This window comes from Eurypyga helias, unplaced genomic scaffold (assembly GCF_000690775.1).
Source record: "Eurypyga helias isolate BGI_N326 unplaced genomic scaffold, ASM69077v1 scaffold14418, whole genome shotgun sequence".
In the NCBI taxonomy this organism is placed as follows: domain Eukaryota; kingdom Metazoa; phylum Chordata; class Aves; order Eurypygiformes; family Eurypygidae; genus Eurypyga; species Eurypyga helias.
Genome location: NW_010267638.1, coordinates 318 through 17,491, shown reverse-complemented (window position 1 = coordinate 17,491; position 17,174 = coordinate 318). Strand labels below are relative to the sequence as shown.

The 17,174-nt window shown below is 43.9% G+C and overlaps 1 protein-coding gene across 1 annotated transcript in view; it reads left to right on the top strand.

The window, feature by feature from the left end:
* Positions 1 to 10,734, top strand: part of ENTPD3 (ectonucleoside triphosphate diphosphohydrolase 3) — a 14,710-nt gene extending 3,976 nt beyond the window's left edge. Inside the window, exons 2-9 of the mRNA XM_010157505.1 lie at positions 604 to 721; positions 2,474 to 2,624; positions 3,374 to 3,533; positions 5,818 to 6,048; positions 6,502 to 6,774; positions 6,873 to 6,983; positions 7,215 to 7,352; positions 10,501 to 10,734. Coding sequence (XP_010155807.1) covers positions 604 to 721; positions 2,474 to 2,624; positions 3,374 to 3,533; positions 5,818 to 6,048; positions 6,502 to 6,774; positions 6,873 to 6,983; positions 7,215 to 7,352; positions 10,501 to 10,734 — 1,416 coding nt within the window. The remainder of the gene's footprint in view (positions 1 to 603; positions 722 to 2,473; positions 2,625 to 3,373; positions 3,534 to 5,817; positions 6,049 to 6,501; positions 6,775 to 6,872; positions 6,984 to 7,214; positions 7,353 to 10,500) is intronic.
* Positions 10,735 to 17,174: the final 6,440 nt, after the last annotated feature.

Sequence of the window (17,174 nt, the reverse complement as noted above, 5' to 3'; positions counted from 1 at the left end):
TGATTCTCTTTCCCTCTTTGTTGCCTCGCACTCCAGCACAACCTGTTTTCAGTGGCAAACTCAGGTGGACTGCCCAAACCACTCAAAGGGAGAGGTTTATGGGGCAATCAGAAAAGAATCAGACTTGTTACATCATTCTCACTGTGGACTATTACTTTACCTCTCTGCTCATAGCTTTATGCATTCCCTGTGCATCCTTGAATCTAAAGCCTGTGCTTAGGCATTAAACCCTTCACTGTCCAGGGATTGTAGCTGGGATAATGGGAAATGAACTTGCTGCAAAATCAGGTCCTAACACAGCGCTATCTACGTGTCAGCGTGGATTGTGAACCTGATGCTGAAAGGAGATAAGCGTTCTCCATTCCCCCTGAATTAATTATTGAAGATACATAGTTATATTCTTTGTTTTGCAACCGGATGCATTCTGTGCTTGGCTGTTGGATTCATGCCTAAGCGCCTACCACTAGAATTAATCTCGCTTGTAAATATACTGTGCATACATTTTCTAAAGTGTTTGATGTTGCAAAGAAGTACAGCTGCAAATGGGCCTTAAAGCTGTCACTGTTTGTTTCTTGATCTAATGCATTATTTTTTTCTCCCCAGTATGGAATAGTCCTTGATGCTGGTTCTTCCCGCACTACAGTCTATGTCTATGAATGGCCGGCAGAGAAAGAAAACGACACAGGAGTAGTAAGCCAAACCTTCAAGTGCAATGTGAAAGGTGAGCTCAAATGGAAGTTACTTACTTCTTTCTAGCCTCCAGGAAGAGATTGTCTGGAAGCTTATACTGGTTTGGTTTGGTTTGGTTTTTTCTGCTGTGTTTCCTAGTACTGGGAAACAAGAACTGTTAAGACTATGTCTGTATTTGTCAGCATCAGTCCTTCTCCCACTGATACAGCAGGGTGCTGTAATCTGCAACAGAGAGAGAAAATTGAAGCTAATCTTGATTTACCTGATTGGTGCAGACAAAATTTGAGGTAAAGAATATCAGGCCCTGTAAATGTTCAGTCCTTATGCCCTGAAAGAATTTCTTTTAAAAGGAAAGTATAAAATATACTTAAAAATAGTTTGGAATAAAAAGTCTTTGAGAAGAATGGGGATCTAGCTCTTGTTACATGTTAGCCATTAATTTTGACTGAGAAAAAAATGGATGTCAGCTATGCTATAGGAGTTTGACAAATTAGGTTTTACTGCTGAGAAGTCTTAGTGTCGTTTTAAAAAAAGATCCCTGCTGTTTGAGTCGGGTTTCCTAGAGAAACAATGCTCATGCAATTCATCTGGAATTTTTCTGCCGTTATTGGGAAAGTGGCAACTGAGGGGAAATTATGAGAGGGATGCAGGAGGTGAACAGGAAGAGCTGCTCCGTACTACAGGACTAGGAAGCGTCTAATAAAATTATCAAGTGAGTGAGCTAAATTGCAGAACTCTTTCTGCCAGGATGTCACAGTTGTATCAGATACACAGGTCTGGCCTTACGCTCAGGAGGACCTGTAGTTGTGCACCGCTGGAAGTACAGCAACAAGTACCACTGGCTACCTGCCTCGTCTTTTGCCTGAGGTTTTGCGTTGGTTCTCTCAGAGAGAGGATGCTAGATCAGACTGTTGCTCCCACTTCAGTATGGCTAAGTATGTGCTGTAATAGCTTATCATGTGTTCCTTTCTCTTAGTCAGCTTCAGTGGCGTTTGACTAAGCTTTCGAAGATGCCAAAATCCCACACAATTTCTGAAGACAGGTAGCCAGGCAGGGGAGAGAAATCCACGTTATTAAACAGTAGCATCTTTATTTTCAGCTGAGAGCAGTGTGCCTTAGAGGTGCCATGGCTGTCCACGATAGTTGTGGCAAACCAGATGAGGAAATCTTAGTCGTAGGTTGTGGGAGGAGGGATTTTTTTTCTGTTCTTCAGCAGATCAGAGAAATTTTCCATCCATGAGACATGCTATTTTCTATCATGCCATAAGTAAACCTGTTCTGCTGGTGAGGCACTGGAAAAGGTTGCCCAGAGAAGCTGTGGATGCCCCATCCCTGGAAGTGTTCAAGGCCAGGCTGGATGAGGCTTGGAGCAACCTGGTCTAGTCGAGGGTGTCCCTGCCCATGGCAGGGGGGTTGGAAGCGGATGGTCTTTAAGGGCCCTTCCAGCCCAAACCATTCTGTGATTCTCTGATTCTATGTTTTCCGCATGAATGTGGTAGTGCTGTCATGTGTTGTTTTATGTTTACAGTGTATCTCTTACTCTGGGTATGGTGCTACAGGTGTATGTGTGTACATACTCGCAACTGCTTGCCTGTATCTTCTCTGTCTGGCACAGCCCAGGCAGTCTCTACATTGTTCATTCTTGAAGCACCCATCGTTTTCAACCTGGTTTACAGTTATAGGAAGGAATGGGGAAATCTCTTTCTCTTAACACCTGTCTGCTAATTGGGCTAATTTGTAGTTGGCAAAGCAGAATGAAATCAATCTACTTGTTCTCTTTTAGGCCCTGGTATATCCAGCTATGAGAATAACCCTGGAGCTCTTGCCAAACCCTTGGATGACTGTCTGAATAAAGTCAAGGAGAGAATACCAGCTCATCTGCATAAAAACACTTCTGTTTATCTGGGGGCTACAGCTGGCATGAGACTACTGAGGTATGGCAGAAGCTTGAACTCCTCTGTATGCGTACTAGCGTAGCAGCCTGTGAAAACAGAACGTGAAAAATTTACTGGATGCATTTTTATTCATTGGAAATTGGCTCTTTCCAAAGGAGATGGAGCCCCGCCAATTTAATTAACATTTTTGATAGGGAAAGCAGGGGTTTATGAAAATCCGCTGTTATGCCATATTGAAAAGAAGTGCTTGCTTTATTCTGGAGATGGCAAGAGTTTAATTTTCTCTTCCACATCTGTCTTAAAATTCAGTAAACAGATAACATTTGTGTGTATCTGTGGGCAGCAAAGGCTGATTGAAGCTAGGCACCGCAGAGTTTTTGCGTGGTGTCGTGCAGCTTTTGGGGTCTGCCGGTGGCTTCAGCCCTGGCACAGAATAACCTTTAATGTTTGTTTTGTGACTAAACAGAGTGAGAAGAAAGGCTCCAGGACTGTTTTAACCAGCAGATGTCATATAAGCACTCAGCTCACCAAAAAGAAAAGTATATATAAGAAACAACACCCATGAACATGTATGATGAAGAGTGAAGGTTGTACGTAGAGGGGGAGTTGCTTGCTGAAACAGGGCTGGATATTTGGCTGTTCCCTATCATAAGCTTCCCCTTTAGAGGAATGACGTCTGGTTTTTATTAGGTGATTGTAGGAGTTTTCTTGAATTGCTAGTCAGTGAACAATAAACATGAAATTGCCTTTCCAGATGCTCAGTGTCTCATGTTTTGTGACTTGCTTAGGTTGCAAAATGAAACGGCAGCAAATGAAGTCCTTGCAAGCATTCAAAACTACTTCAGAGCACAACCTTTTGAATTTAGGGGTGCGCAAATCATAACTGGGCCAGAGGAAGGGGTGTATGGATGGATAACAGCCAACTATTTAATGGGCAATTTCTTAGAGGTGTGTGGAAAAAAACCTGCATGCTTTTCTTTTCGCTGTTTCTTTCTTCCAAATGAGAAGTTTGAGAGGACGCGCCTGTTAAAATATCATAGCTAAAAGTTCCATTTTGCACTGAAATACATAACAAGGTCTTTTTGTGGCAGTAAGAGAACAAAGCAAACATAGATCAAAGAGTATGATGTTATGGGAATGAGCTGTGGCAAAGGTAAAATTGTTGATTCACGGAACAGACCTCTCCCCTAAATGCCATCAGATGCCTTACCTGGAACTGAAGTTGCATTGCTCTTAAAGGCACTGGCACGTTGTGTGAGAGGTCTTGTCTTAACAGTGGTGCCAACTAAAGATGTTTCCTTCTGCTTTTCTGCGACGTCCTCAGGTGATCGCTGTCCCTGCAGCTCTACTGGTGAAGGATCTGCGCAGCTTAGGGCTCTCCAAATTGTTTGGCAGCTTTGGCTCGCTTGCCCTAAGCAGACAAGACTGACTGAAGCACTGAAGGTGGTTAAATTAGTTGGCCAAATGTGCCTCACCTGACCCAGAAATCACTCATACTCTGTTGGTTCCAATACTGCTGAAAAGCTGCAGGCTATGAGCCATGGGCTGTGACACCAACCGCCTTGTGCAGACAAAACGATACCAATATAAAGATACTTACGCTGTCCTTGAACTCAGAATAGGGTCGGGCAGGAACCTCATAGCAGAGAGGGAGTCAAATGTGTTGAAACGCTGCTTTTAATGTGTAGATATTCAGTATGTTATATATTATGCCAGTAAAAGGGGGTTAAACTGAAAGAGGGTAGGTTTAGATTGGTTATCAGGAAGAAGTTCTTCCTGGAGAGGGTGGTGAGGCACTGGCACGGGTTGCCCAGAGAAGCTGTGGATGCCCCATCCCTGGAAGTGTTCAAGGCCAGGCTGAATGAGGCCCTGAGCAACCTGCTCTAGTGGAAGGTGTCCCTGCCCATGGCAGGGGGGTTGGAACTAGGTGGTCTTTAAGGTCCCTTCCAACCCTAACCGTCTTGTGATTCTATGAAGATGATCAGCAACTGCTCGTCTGCATTAATGGCAGCAGCGTGCTGCCCTTAGCATCAACTGCACTTCTTCCAGATAGTCTTACTGGGTCAGAAGAAATTTCAACCAAACCCCTGAGTACTGTTAGCTGTCCTGGCTGGGGTTCCTGTTAGATCATGGCAGTTAATACACGGGAATTAGTTGGTGATCTGAGTGATAGCTCATGGTGAGTGTGTTGTTGACTCTTGCAAAGTTAAGAAAAACAGTACTGGAATTGCACGTTCTGGAAGAGTTTTTCTCATTGTGTGGATTTCATGCAGGAAAAATGATGTCATGAATTTCAGGGTGATGTCAGTCTTCTACCATGTGAATTTTACTCATCCCAATATCAGATTCCATATGGCAGAGTCATAAAAGCTACTGAAGGGACTGCAAGACACTATGACGCCAGTTTAGTACAGAGAGTTGTGTAGAATATCACTAGTAGGAGAGAAAAATTTTCACCATTCTTGTGGCAATGGGTTAAGAGCCTGATTCTGCTAGGGGCTGTTAATGGGAATCTTTCACTGTAGAATTTTCTTGTGAGTGTATTTGCTAGCCCATGAAGTTTCTTTTCCCTTCTTGTGTGTACATTCATGTCATCATGCTCAGTAAATAATACTACAATATTGAGATAGATGATCATACAGGATCTATATTCTGCACTATGGCTGTGTAGATCAAATACAGAATTTGGGGGATGTTTTGGGTAATGGGGAAAAATGCCAGCTGAATGGATCAGATTTATTGCCACTGCAGTTTCAGTGAAGGAGATGTGCAGATTAGGGGTCCTTGTTCTTCTGACTTGGATGGAGCTTTCATTTGACTTTTCTGTGGTTTTTCACCCTCTTTTTCTGTGTGATCTCTTAATGTTCTATTCCTTTAATAATTCTTCTTGCCTTGAAACAAGCAAATCTTCATACTGTTTCCATCCATATTTGTTCAAGATCTCATGGGTATCTGGACTTCAATTCCCTGCATTTTGGTACAGATACTGACCTGACTAGTCCTGTGCTTTGATCATTGTGCTGTCCTTCATCTTTCAAGACCATTTCACTTTGTGAAAGTACATCCCTCCTATGTAAAATGCATTTGCATGTTTTCCTCAGAGCTAAGCTTTTTTGGAGAAGGTGCAGGACAAAGAGAGGGGGGAAAAATCTCAAAGTTAAGAGTAGAAAAGCTTGAACGAGTACAATCAGATGATAATCCTAATTAACCTTGGTTTTGTTCTTACATGCAGAGAAACTTTTGGAGGACATGGGTCCGTCCATACAGAAAAGAGACTATGGGTGCGCTGGATCTTGGGGGAGCTTCCACTCAGATTTCATTTATCCCAGAGGACTCTCAGCAGAACTTCAGTAGCACCTTGCAAGTGAAGTTGTATGGTTACAACTACAAGGTCTACACTCACAGCTTCCAGTGCTACGGGAGAGATGAAGCTGAGAAAAGGCTTTTAGCATTGCTGCTCCAGGTCAGTTGAAGACCTTTTGCTGTCCTGCTCTTGCAGGTCTTCAGTAATTGTCTGAGCAGGTTCTTCTTAGGCTTGTGTTGGCTTCCCTGTGGTGGAGTTTGGAGACCCCAGTAAGGGCTCTGTTGCGCTTAGTTGTGGACAGATGCACTTAGATTCCATACAAAGGTCTTAATGTTTGTTAAAAATCAGTGAGAATTTTGCACCATTTGACAAATAGGCCCAACTAGTCCTGTAAGTGTTTTGCTGATCTTGCCAATGATTTTTTGAGAAGGGAGTTTCTAGGAATTACAGTGATGGGCAATCCTGTACTGATCAGCCATGACAGAGAACGAAAATACATGCCTGTGTGGTTTAAAAAGATTCCTATAGTTAATGTTAAATCAAGTCTTCTCTTCCTTGCTTTTGAGAAACCTTTGTTATTTGGGGGTTTTGTTTGTTTTTTTTTTTCCCCAGAAATCAAACAGCAGTTCCAATGTGGATAATCCATGTTACCCTCTGAATTATAATACTGCATTAACGATGAAGTACTTCTCTGGCAGCCTTTGTACACAGTCTCTGAGACCAGCAAATTACTACCCAGACCAGCTTGTGACTTTCAATGGAACAGGAGACCCAGGTCTCTGCCAGGAGATGGTTTCATTGTTGTTCAACTTCACTGCTTGCAGAGACAGAGAAGACTGTCCGTTTAATGGAATCCATCAGCCAAAAGTTAAAGGGAATTTTGTGGTAGGTTTGCAAACACAGCATTTCTGTTTTGAGCTTGCTTGCTTTTGATTTCTGTAGTACTGAAAGTAACCAACCTGTCACCTACTCCTTTTCTGTAGGCTTTCTCAGGATTCTACTATACAATTAATGCTTTGAATTTATCTGGGCACTTTTCCCTAGCTGACTTCAATTCAAGTATGTGGTTCTTCTGTTCACAGAGATGGGCACAGGTAAGTAGGTTGGTTGTGGGGTTTTTTTTTGTATCTGTTAAAGGAAGATATAAAAAGAATATGGACTGGACAAATATTCAGAACTTTTCAGAAGACTTTTCACAACTTTACTTGATATTTCTGAAAAAATGCTAATGAATTCTGCTTAGAATCCAAAGTATTCTCTAGCTTTAAAAAAAAGGCATTTGCTTTTCTTAATTTATGTGTTTTTAAAAATCCTTTTGCTTTCAGCTCCAGTTTATGCTGCCTAAATTTGAAGAAATATATGCTAGATCCTACTGTTTTTCAGCCAATTTCATTTATTACTTGCTTGTATATGGTTACAACTTCGATGCAGAAACTTGGCCGCAGATACATTTTCAAAAGGAGGTGAGTAATAATAATTTCCTCTTACTGTTATTTTAATCCAAAGAAGTTTAGAAGGTGAGAGGTGGTGCAGCAGCCTACAGAAATGTAATGGTTGTAAACAGCCTGTGTAAATGGTTGTCAGATGTTTGTCATAAGACAAAGCCACTTTTCAAGCCTTAGTAGCAATTTCAGCCTGCCTCCTGGGGTTGCAGTGTTATGTGGAGATGCTGCCTAGATGCTTGTAAAGAGCTTTAAGAAAGGATCAAATAATTGTGTTTTAAGCCTTGCCCCCATTTGTTGAAGTAGTGCCTTGCTCTAGGCAGTGGTCTGCCTGAAACTCCTCGCCAGTCAAGGTCAGTTTGATTTAAACCTGCTGAGCTGGGCAGGAGAACTCCCGCTTTTCTGTCTGCAGGCAGAGCCTTGGGGGAACAGACAGGGCTGGCTTGTAGCGGGCGGGTGGTGATGAAGCAACCAGGGCAGTTTTCATCCTCAGCCTGCACATCCATCTGTGCCGTAATCTGGTTCTCTGGAATAAGAATGTATATTGATAGGGTAATGGCTTTCGGTTGGCAGAGAGAGGCGGCTTACAAGGTTTGTGTAATAGCTTCATTTCTCTCTTCCCTGGCCTAAATTTTTCTCCTAAACAACAAGGTACTTGGAATGAACTTGTATATATCCATTCTAAAGCTACTGCTAAGAAATCTTCGCTTCCGAACCAGAAGGCACGTACTTGGAACGAACTTGTATATATCCATTCTAAAGCTACTGCTAAGAAATCTTCGCTTCCGAACCAGAAGGCACGACCACTCTCTAAGCTTGGTTGTTACATCAAGAAATGTGGTCCCCACAGTGCTCTGTGACTCCATCCTTTCCTCTCTGCCTCTGTACGGAGCCTTATTCTAAAACCTTGTCCCAGGCTGTCTCTTCATTTCCGTAGAGTTTGGAAATGCTTCAGCACTTGCATGCAAAACTGGCAAAAGAACAGGTTGGAGATCTTCGTGGGGTATTCTTAAAGGTGGGGTATGCTGGCGAGCCATGAGTGAGAAAGCATAAGCAATGATTTCTGGACAATCATAGCCGTTACTGGTGCGCTAAGGATTCGAGTAGGTTTTTCTTGCCTTAGTTTGTCCTCTGGTGGGCAACAAAGAGCAGCTCTGGAGGAGTGTCCAGAGTTTAGCCTCTCTACCAGCACATTAGCATGGAATGTGCTTTGGGATCTTGCTCTGGATCTGGTCGGGGCTGCATTTGTCTTGATATTTAAATATATCTTGTACTGTCCCCAGCAGATGGGAGCAGCCAAACACAGCAACATTTTTCTGTATTTAGCCAAGATTCTAAAAATACTGAGAAAAATAAAACCCCAAAAGGCTTATTTGAAATTAACACCTTTGTTACCTAGATTTGCACTAGAGTAACCGTGAAACTCCAAAAGGAAAAGCCACATTCTCTTAATTAGTTCTGCCCCTACTAAAATAAGATGATCTCATGTTAACTGATCAGCTAAGCTACCTCAGAGATAACAGCACAGTTTCTCTGAGAATGGAGGGTGATTTTTTTGCCTATGCTAGGAGTACATTTTCCTTTAATTAGTGGACACAACCAATGAAAAGAACCTTAACCCAGTGCTAAGATCTGGGTGAGATCTAGAGCTAGATGATTTGTAAAAGTTCTAAACCTCATGATGAGAGCTTTTTCCCTCTGACAGCAATGAAAAACCAGCTTGATCCATCTTACCTCTTTGCTCACCATATTCCAGTTCCTGTTGCTGCAGCTTTCTTTTTATCAGTTAAACAGAAGGTATTAGGATATACACAACTACAAAAAGGACCATTATAGCCCTTATGGTCTTCTACAACCAGTAGCTGACTCCTTAAAACTGTTTGTTAAAGACATTAAATCATTTATTAAAGTTCATCCTCAACTCCATCATGGTGCTTTTTATACAAGAATAACCAAAGAGAAAATTTGGTTTCCCAAATTTTCTTTCCTAAATTTAAATAAACCACCTAAAGGCAGCCATTCAGGCACACTGATCTCTGTCACTGCAGGGTGGGACGACCTGTAATAAAGATGGAAAGCCAAATGAGTTTGAGAGAGCTGGTTGCTTAAAGAAGAATGCAACTTCAGCTTTGCCTGTCCTGTAGTGTACCCTAGAACTACTTGGAGTGATTTGAAGGTGGTGCAGGCCCTTTGAAAAAGCAAGCAACCCATGCTAGAGTGTAAACCAAATACATACCTTGTAGCTGGCCCCCAGGCTATCCTTTGTTTAATGACTCCCACTGATTTATTTTGAAATGCCTCCCCTTTTTATTTTTTCACTCTGTTTAACAACTTATTTTTTTAAAGTTGTGGTTTGATTTGTAGGAGACAGTGATGTGTACTTACATGCTTTATATAAATAGGTGAACCATTATTGAGGCCTGGGCATGTGTGAGGAGGACAAGGGACACTCTATCTTCACCCTTTGATCCTGGGCTTATCAAGTGGCAGAATGATGATTTAATGAAAAAGGCAGTGGAAAAATGATAAACTGTGTTGATCAGAAGCGGGGAAAGACAGCAAAGCAGGAGCACCATGGAGCAAATACAGACATACCCCCTTTGCTTTTGTTTCCCATGTTCCCAAGTAATTTTCCACATATGTGTACTTTTTAAATGCAAGAGCCCAGTGCTGGTTCATTTGGAGGCACAAAACCAACCATGGAACAAAAGATTATAAGAGAATTCCTGCTCTGGGGACTTCACCCTGGCATCGTTTGCTTGAAGTAAATAACATGCTAGGATTTGGCTGAGGGGCGAATTCTAGGAATTAGTACAGTAGTGCTGTATTTTTTTTTTTTTAATTTATTTTTTATTTTTTGTAATTTAAGTGTGTTTCTCTAACAGAAAACCCTCTAACTGGCCGGCTGTGTATATACCACACGTCCTCGTATCCATCCATCTAATACCTGTGGCTCGCTTCTTTAGCCTAGCGACCAATTTTATTTGTATCCTCTGGAACTACCAAAAAAAAAAAAAAGGGGTAATTTAAAATGGTTCTTTATATTCTTTGTATACTCCACTAAAGTTTTCTCCTTGCTGACTTAAAGGGCAGTTACCAACATCAGCAATTGATGATTTTCTTTGACCGAAAAGTCCGTGGGAATAGAACTCTCCTGTCTGTTTTTCAGGTTGGTAACGGCAGTATAGCGTGGTCACTTGGTTACATGTTAAGCCTCACGAACATGATTCCAGCAGAAGGGAAGCTGATCCGATTGCCTCTGAAACCTTCTTTGTTTGCTGGGCTCCTCGTCTTCCTCACAGCTACGGCACTGTTGTGCCTTCTCTTCCTTGTTTATTTGGGTATTGTCTCACCTAATCGGAAGAACATCAGACCCGTCGAACACGTATTTATTCCAGAATGAATGAACTTCACTGAAGACAAACCAAGATTTTTATGTATTTTAATGTTATGTATTAAGTTAAATAGGACTTTATTTTTGAAAAACAGAGGGTGAGATAAAGACAGGCAAACAGACTTCAGGACCAGAAGCGTAAGTAGACGAGAGACACCAAGGAATCTGTGATAACGTGACTCGGAGTGCTTCTGAAATACCTTGGCAAACGTTTCTGTAAAACTAGTTTGTCCCGCGTGCAGCTGAGAAAATCAGGACAGATATGTCGCTTTGCTTATTAGGGATTACTAGCCTTTTCCTGCCAGGTACGTATTATTTTTTTGGTCATTAACTCTGCGCTAACTGGCAAACTCACGTGGTGATGGATTTGGTCGTGGCAGCGGTTGTTTAAGATGAAATGAAACAAGTCAGTAGGAACTGTGGGAGGCGGGAACACGGTAGCTGTTGTTGTCTGCAGTGCAGACTCTAAAAGCCCCCAAATAAACAAATTTCTGAAACTGAAACAAACACTGGGTAATGACAGGAGCTGAAAGGAACAGCTGGGAGGGAATTGTTTTTATTGCTGTTCCAAACTGATTGATCCCCAGCACGTAAAGGTGTAATAAACTGCCAACACCTCTCAGGTCTTTTCAAGCCTTTCTTAAAACTGAGCCCTATCTTGTGGGATCATGGAGATCTTGGAATGCCTCTGCTGTGGTACGTAAGATTTGCTTTGAAGGTGGAACAAAATGCTTTCACACCTCCGTAACTGAACCTAAATTTAAGCGTCTCACGGTTACCTCCAGAAGCCACTAGAGTTTTTGTGTCCTTTTCTCTAACTTTCACAGAAGTACTTTTTGCAGGTTCTCATACTGAAACACTGACCTGTATTCCTCACATACTGTTGGTCTCAGACAGTCCGGCCAGTACTTTGTCATGTACATGTTATTTCCACTGTCTGGACAGAGCCTGGGACCTTCTGAAGCATTAACATGTTAAGCCCCTCGTTGAAGGCCAGGAGGAACAGGAGCTGGTCTGCAAGCCAGCAGAACACCCTTTCTGTAGTGGGTTCGGGAACACGTTGCTGGAGCTGCCACCCTGGCTGTAGTGCCTTGACCAGCCTGGCCACTCTCCTGGCCTCAGTCTTCCTTCAGCAGCACTGGGATCGAGCTGGCAGATGCTTCTGTCAAACCATGAACTCCAGAGTTTTCCTGGAATTGCTGCTGCCTTCATGCTCCAAAGAGCTGACTTCCCTGAAAGCCCAGGCATTCCTCACCAAACCTCCCATTCCCTTAAATCCTGAAACTACAATTTTACCCACTGCTCAAGGAGTTCTTCACGGCCATTGTCCCTTCTAGCTGCCAACTCTCTCCTTTGTGCATTGTTCCTGTTAATTCCTCTCAATATTGCCGTAGGGTGATCTGTGAGGCAGCAAGGGGAATACCCCTGAAAGGCCTTAGAGTCAGCAGAAGGAAGGGATTGTTGTACTCTTCAGGACCTGCAAGGGGAGAAAAGAGCATCGCTGTTTCACTTCCCTGCTCCCCTTCCACCATCTCCTTTAGCCCAGGTTCAGTACATACATGGAGCTCTGTATTTCCCCAAATATATTACAAATAGCATCTCCTCCCTCTCCATCTTTTCAGGGTTTCTTCCTTCTGCGTGTAGTTTCCTTTGCTTGCATCTTTCCTCTCTGAACAGGGACGGTTACCCGTTCAATGGACAGAGCTTTTCTGCATGAGAAAGTAAAAACTAAAAGGCAGATTACTGTAGTCGACGTCTGTTGCTGACAAGCTAAAGCCTGTGAGACCGTGTGAGCAGTGGTTTCCACACGGGTGCGCTGCATGGAATAGATCTACACGTTGATGCGTACACTCAGAAGGCGAGTTAACATGGGATTATGAATTCCAGCAGCACACGATGCGTTTTCTATCCCAACATCATCTCTTCCTTGCATTGATTGGGTTGTGAGGCAGGAGAACAGTGGCCAGTATTTTTACCCATGAATAATACTTTCAATTTCTGCCTTTTGTTGCCGTATCACCTTCTTAACTTTCAGGTTTGGTCGTGGGGTTGGGGTTTGGTTTCATTTTTCACAGAATGATAGATGATGTGAAAGGAACTAAGTACCCTCTTAAGTGGGAAAAAAAGGGAAAAAAAACCCTAATGATTTCTTTTCAAGAGGGCCAGCAGTGATGGCTTTGTCCCTTCTCTGCTGATACACTATGGTCCCGTCAGTCTTATTGGAGTAGCAGTAGTTAAAGTAAGGCAGAAGGTATTACAAGATGGAAAAAAGTGCTCTGTGGCACCCAAGTTACATCTGATAAACCAACATTTACTTCAGAACGCAAAATGCACGGACATTACAGAGGCTGGCACGAGAGAAAAGTTTTGTCTTCTGTGTGGTGGATCTGGAACTGCAGCTGAGAGGGAAAAAAAACCCCAGTTGGATGACAGCATTAAAGTGTTTTCTTCAGTTGCCCAATTTCTGTGGAAAATTGTATTCTGGAATATTTACTTGCCCTACAAACTCTGTGAATTGCAGGGCCATTCAGACGTGGGTTTGTGCAAGTGGAACACCCTTGGGCGTTAGTCTCCTTAGCGTTGGCAGCTAAAGAACAAGTAAATTTGTTCAGCAATCTTCTGGACTTCCAGATGTACTTGGAGCCAGTATCTGATCCAGTGCCTTCCCTCCATCAACCACCTTTCCTTTTCCTTTTCCAGTAGTTCCCTCTTCATCCTGTATATATAAATATCCCTCTTGTATCACCAGGGTGCCCACCTGCTCAGTCTTATGTCTCCTGTCAGTTGTGGCTGGGAAAGCTGAAACGATGGAATTTCCGGCCTGGCAGCCGCACCGCCATCACCTGCAGCTCCTTCCAAGCCGGCAGCACGGCTGCAGTGCAGCGTTACCTAAAAAGCCATGGCTGGGCTACGCAGCCCGCTTGGCTACCGTTGGCTGTAGCGCTTGCTTCTGGAGGGGGAGTGAGGCAAGGGGGATGGCAGTGGCCTCAGTAACCACGGCTAAACCCTCCCCCAGGCGTGAACCTGAACCAGATCCAGGGGTGTAGTGTTGTGTAGTCACCTAGAACTTAACAGGTCTCTGGGAGAGACAGTGAAGTTACCTACATTTGGGAATGTGCACAAACCATAGGTTATTTCTCTTTTTATTCTCTCTACTGCCTGCTTATGAGGAGTACTAAAGTTGTGAAAAGCTAAGCCAAGTGTACTTTTTTTATTATTTCCCCCCCCCATCAATATTTTCATCCTCATTGACAAATTATTCTCATCAGAGGGATAGGAAATCTCTGAAATGCTTTCCTGGGGGATGGAAATTTGTGAAAACTGTGAGATGCTGGAGCAGACAGTGCTCGTTATCTCCAGAATCCAGATTCTCAGCAAAGAAACCGTGGTGATGAAAACCCATGGGGATGGAGATACACACTGGCCAGAAAAAGAACCGTGGGGCACTGGGAGCTGGGACAGGTTTAGGTAATATGGAAAACCTCATCTCTGGAGAAGCAGCAAGAAATTAATCCACCAGAAGAAGGAGGTGAGCCATGAAATGCGTATGGATGTTTCTGAAGTGGGGAGGAAAGCAACAAGCTTCTCCTAAAGCCATACCCACACTTGGCAGAAGAGAGTGGTAACCTGCACTGCATGGCATAATTCAGCACTGGTGAGAACACAAAGTAAACGCTGAGGATGATAGTCATACCCCGACTTGGGGAGGTTTTATTCAGTTTTAAAATTCCATTCTTATTTCCAGAACAGTGTACGCTTTCTTGGATGGCAATGAAGACCGTGTATCACAGAAAGCGCTCACCTATACTTCACCTACCAGTGGTTTTCTGTGTAGTAAAGGGAAAGCAGTATCTAGTTACTCGCTCAGCAACATCTGTGCGGGCCTAGTGTATGTTTTAAGAAGTGTATTCCTGGGAAAAAATGTTTTCAAAGCTTTAAATCCTGAATTGTTTTCAGCGTCTGATGCTAAGGCACAGCCCAAGTTTGGTGCTTTTTATGATGCCTCTTCCAGCCGTTTATGATCTTCACCTGCAGAAATGCATGCGTGACACTTACACAGAACAGCTGCAACCCTCCCGTACTCTCTGAGTCACACAGAGCTCATTAGAAAGACCAGGATTTTAGGTAACATCCCTTCCTCTTAAGCATTACGGGAGAGTAACGTTGGATCAAATGAAAGATAGTGTTTTTCCAAATCACTGCAAAATGGAAGAACCCAACAACCATCACCTTCTACTGACTTGGCCTAGAACATGTTGTTTAAAAATAACTGGTTTAATACATGTATTACTGTATTACAATTGTACAGCACAGTACAATAATACTGCTGTAACGGTATTCTGGATGGGGCTTTAAAGTATGCCTGGTGGAGTTAAGTGCTCATTAACATTTTAATGATCCATTTCCCAGGCACTTGCATAAAATATCTACACAATTTCAAGTTGCTGAGGTGCGTTTTTTACGTGCTCTCTTTTATTATAAAAGCAGAACTGTACAGACAATAAACACTATGCTTTTGACAGCTAAACTGGGATATGTCATTGCACTGTTGACAGCAGAGCCAGCAGGTCAGACCTGTTTTCCAGCAGTGCTCCGCAGCATGTTTTGCTTATGCTTTGCTCCTCTCAAAGCTCCTCATATCAGATGTTTTGGCTGACAATTATGCAAGTGAAAATCCTGCCAAATGCGATCCGTGCACCTGTCAGTAGCTTGATGCACGTCCACCAAAGCCAGAGCCCAGTCAGCGGATGCTCGCCCGTGCTGCTTCTCCGCTTTCCCCTCGGCAGCAGCGCCGCTTGGCAGGAGCGGCGAGGGCTGCAGGGAGGTCTGGGTAGGAGACTGGGCTGGGCTGCACACTGTGAGGGTGCTCTTTGGCCAGTTGTCCCATGGAACGTCTCTCCACCCATCTCTGCAGCTCTGCTCATGTCAAAGGGGTCCAGGAAAGCTGGTTGTCCTTCAAGAGGAAGTCTTAAAGGTGCAGGAGCAGGCTGTCCCTGTGTACTGTGAGGTGTACTGTGAGACGAACTGTCGGGGAAGACAACCAGTCTGGCTGAACAGCGAGCTTTTGCTGGGACTCAGGGAAAAAAGGAGAGTTTACCACTCCTGGAAGAAGGAGGGGCAACTCAAGGAGAGTACAGGGATTTCGTAAGGTCATAAAGGGAGAAAATTAGAAAGGCTAAAGCCCAGCTGGAACTTAATCTGGCCACTGTTGTGGAAAACAACAAAAAATGTTTTTACAGATACATTGGCAGGGAAAGGAGAGTCAAAGAGAATCTCCATCCCTTACTGGATTTGGGGAGAAACAGTGATAAAACACAAGGAAATGGCTGAGGTACTGAATGCCACCTTTACCTCAGTCTTTAATAGTCAGACCAGTTATCAGCCCGCTGAGCTGGAAGACAGGGATGGAGAGCAGAATAAACCCCTCATCATCCAGGAGGAAGCAGTTAATGACCTACTATGGCACCTGGACACTCACAAATCTATGGGGCCGGACGGGATTCATCTGAGGGTACTGAGGGAGTTGGTGAAGGAGCTTGCCAAGCCACTCTCCATCATTTAACAGCAGTCCTGGTTAACAGAGAAGATCCTGGAAGACTGGAGACTTGCGAATGTGATGCCCATCTACAAGAAGGGCCAGAAGGAGGATCCAGGGAATACAGGCCTGTCAGCCTGACCTGGGTCTGGTGAACAGAGAAGATCCTGGAAGACTGGAGACTTGCGAATGTGATGCCCATCTACAAGAAGGGCCAGAAGGAGGATCCAGGGAATACAGGCCTGTCAGCCTGACCTGGGTACCAGAGAAGATTATGGAGCAGTTCATATTGAGTGAGCTTACATGGCAGGTGTAAGACAACCAGGGGATCAGGCCCAGCCAGCGTGGGGTCATGAAGGGCAAGTCCTGCTTGAGCAACCTGATCTCTTTCTATGACCGGGTGACCTGCCTAGTGGATGAGGGGAAAGCTGTGGATTTTCTCTACCTGGACTTCAGTAAAGCCTTTGACATGGCCTCCCACAGCATCTCCTAAAGAAGCTGGCGGCTCCTGGCTTAGACAGATGCACTCTTCGCTGGGTTCAAAGCTGGCTGGAGGGCAGAGCACAGAGGGCTGTGGTAAATGGAGTGAAGTCTGGTTGGCGGCCTGTCACAAGTGGTGTCCCCCAGGGCTCAGTGTTGGGGCCAGTCTTGTTTAACATATTTATCAGTGATCTGGATGAGGGATTGAGTGCTCCCTCAGTCAGTTTGCAGATGACACTAAGATGGGTGGGAGTGTTGATCTGCTGGAGGGTAGGAGAGCCCTGCAGAGGGACCTGGACAGGCTGGATCCATGAGCTGAGGTCGATTGTGTGAGGTTTAACAAGGTCAAGTACCATGTCCTACATTCGGGCTACAACACCCAGCAGCATTACAGGCCTGGGTACGAGTGTCTGGAAAGCTGTCAGGCAGAGAC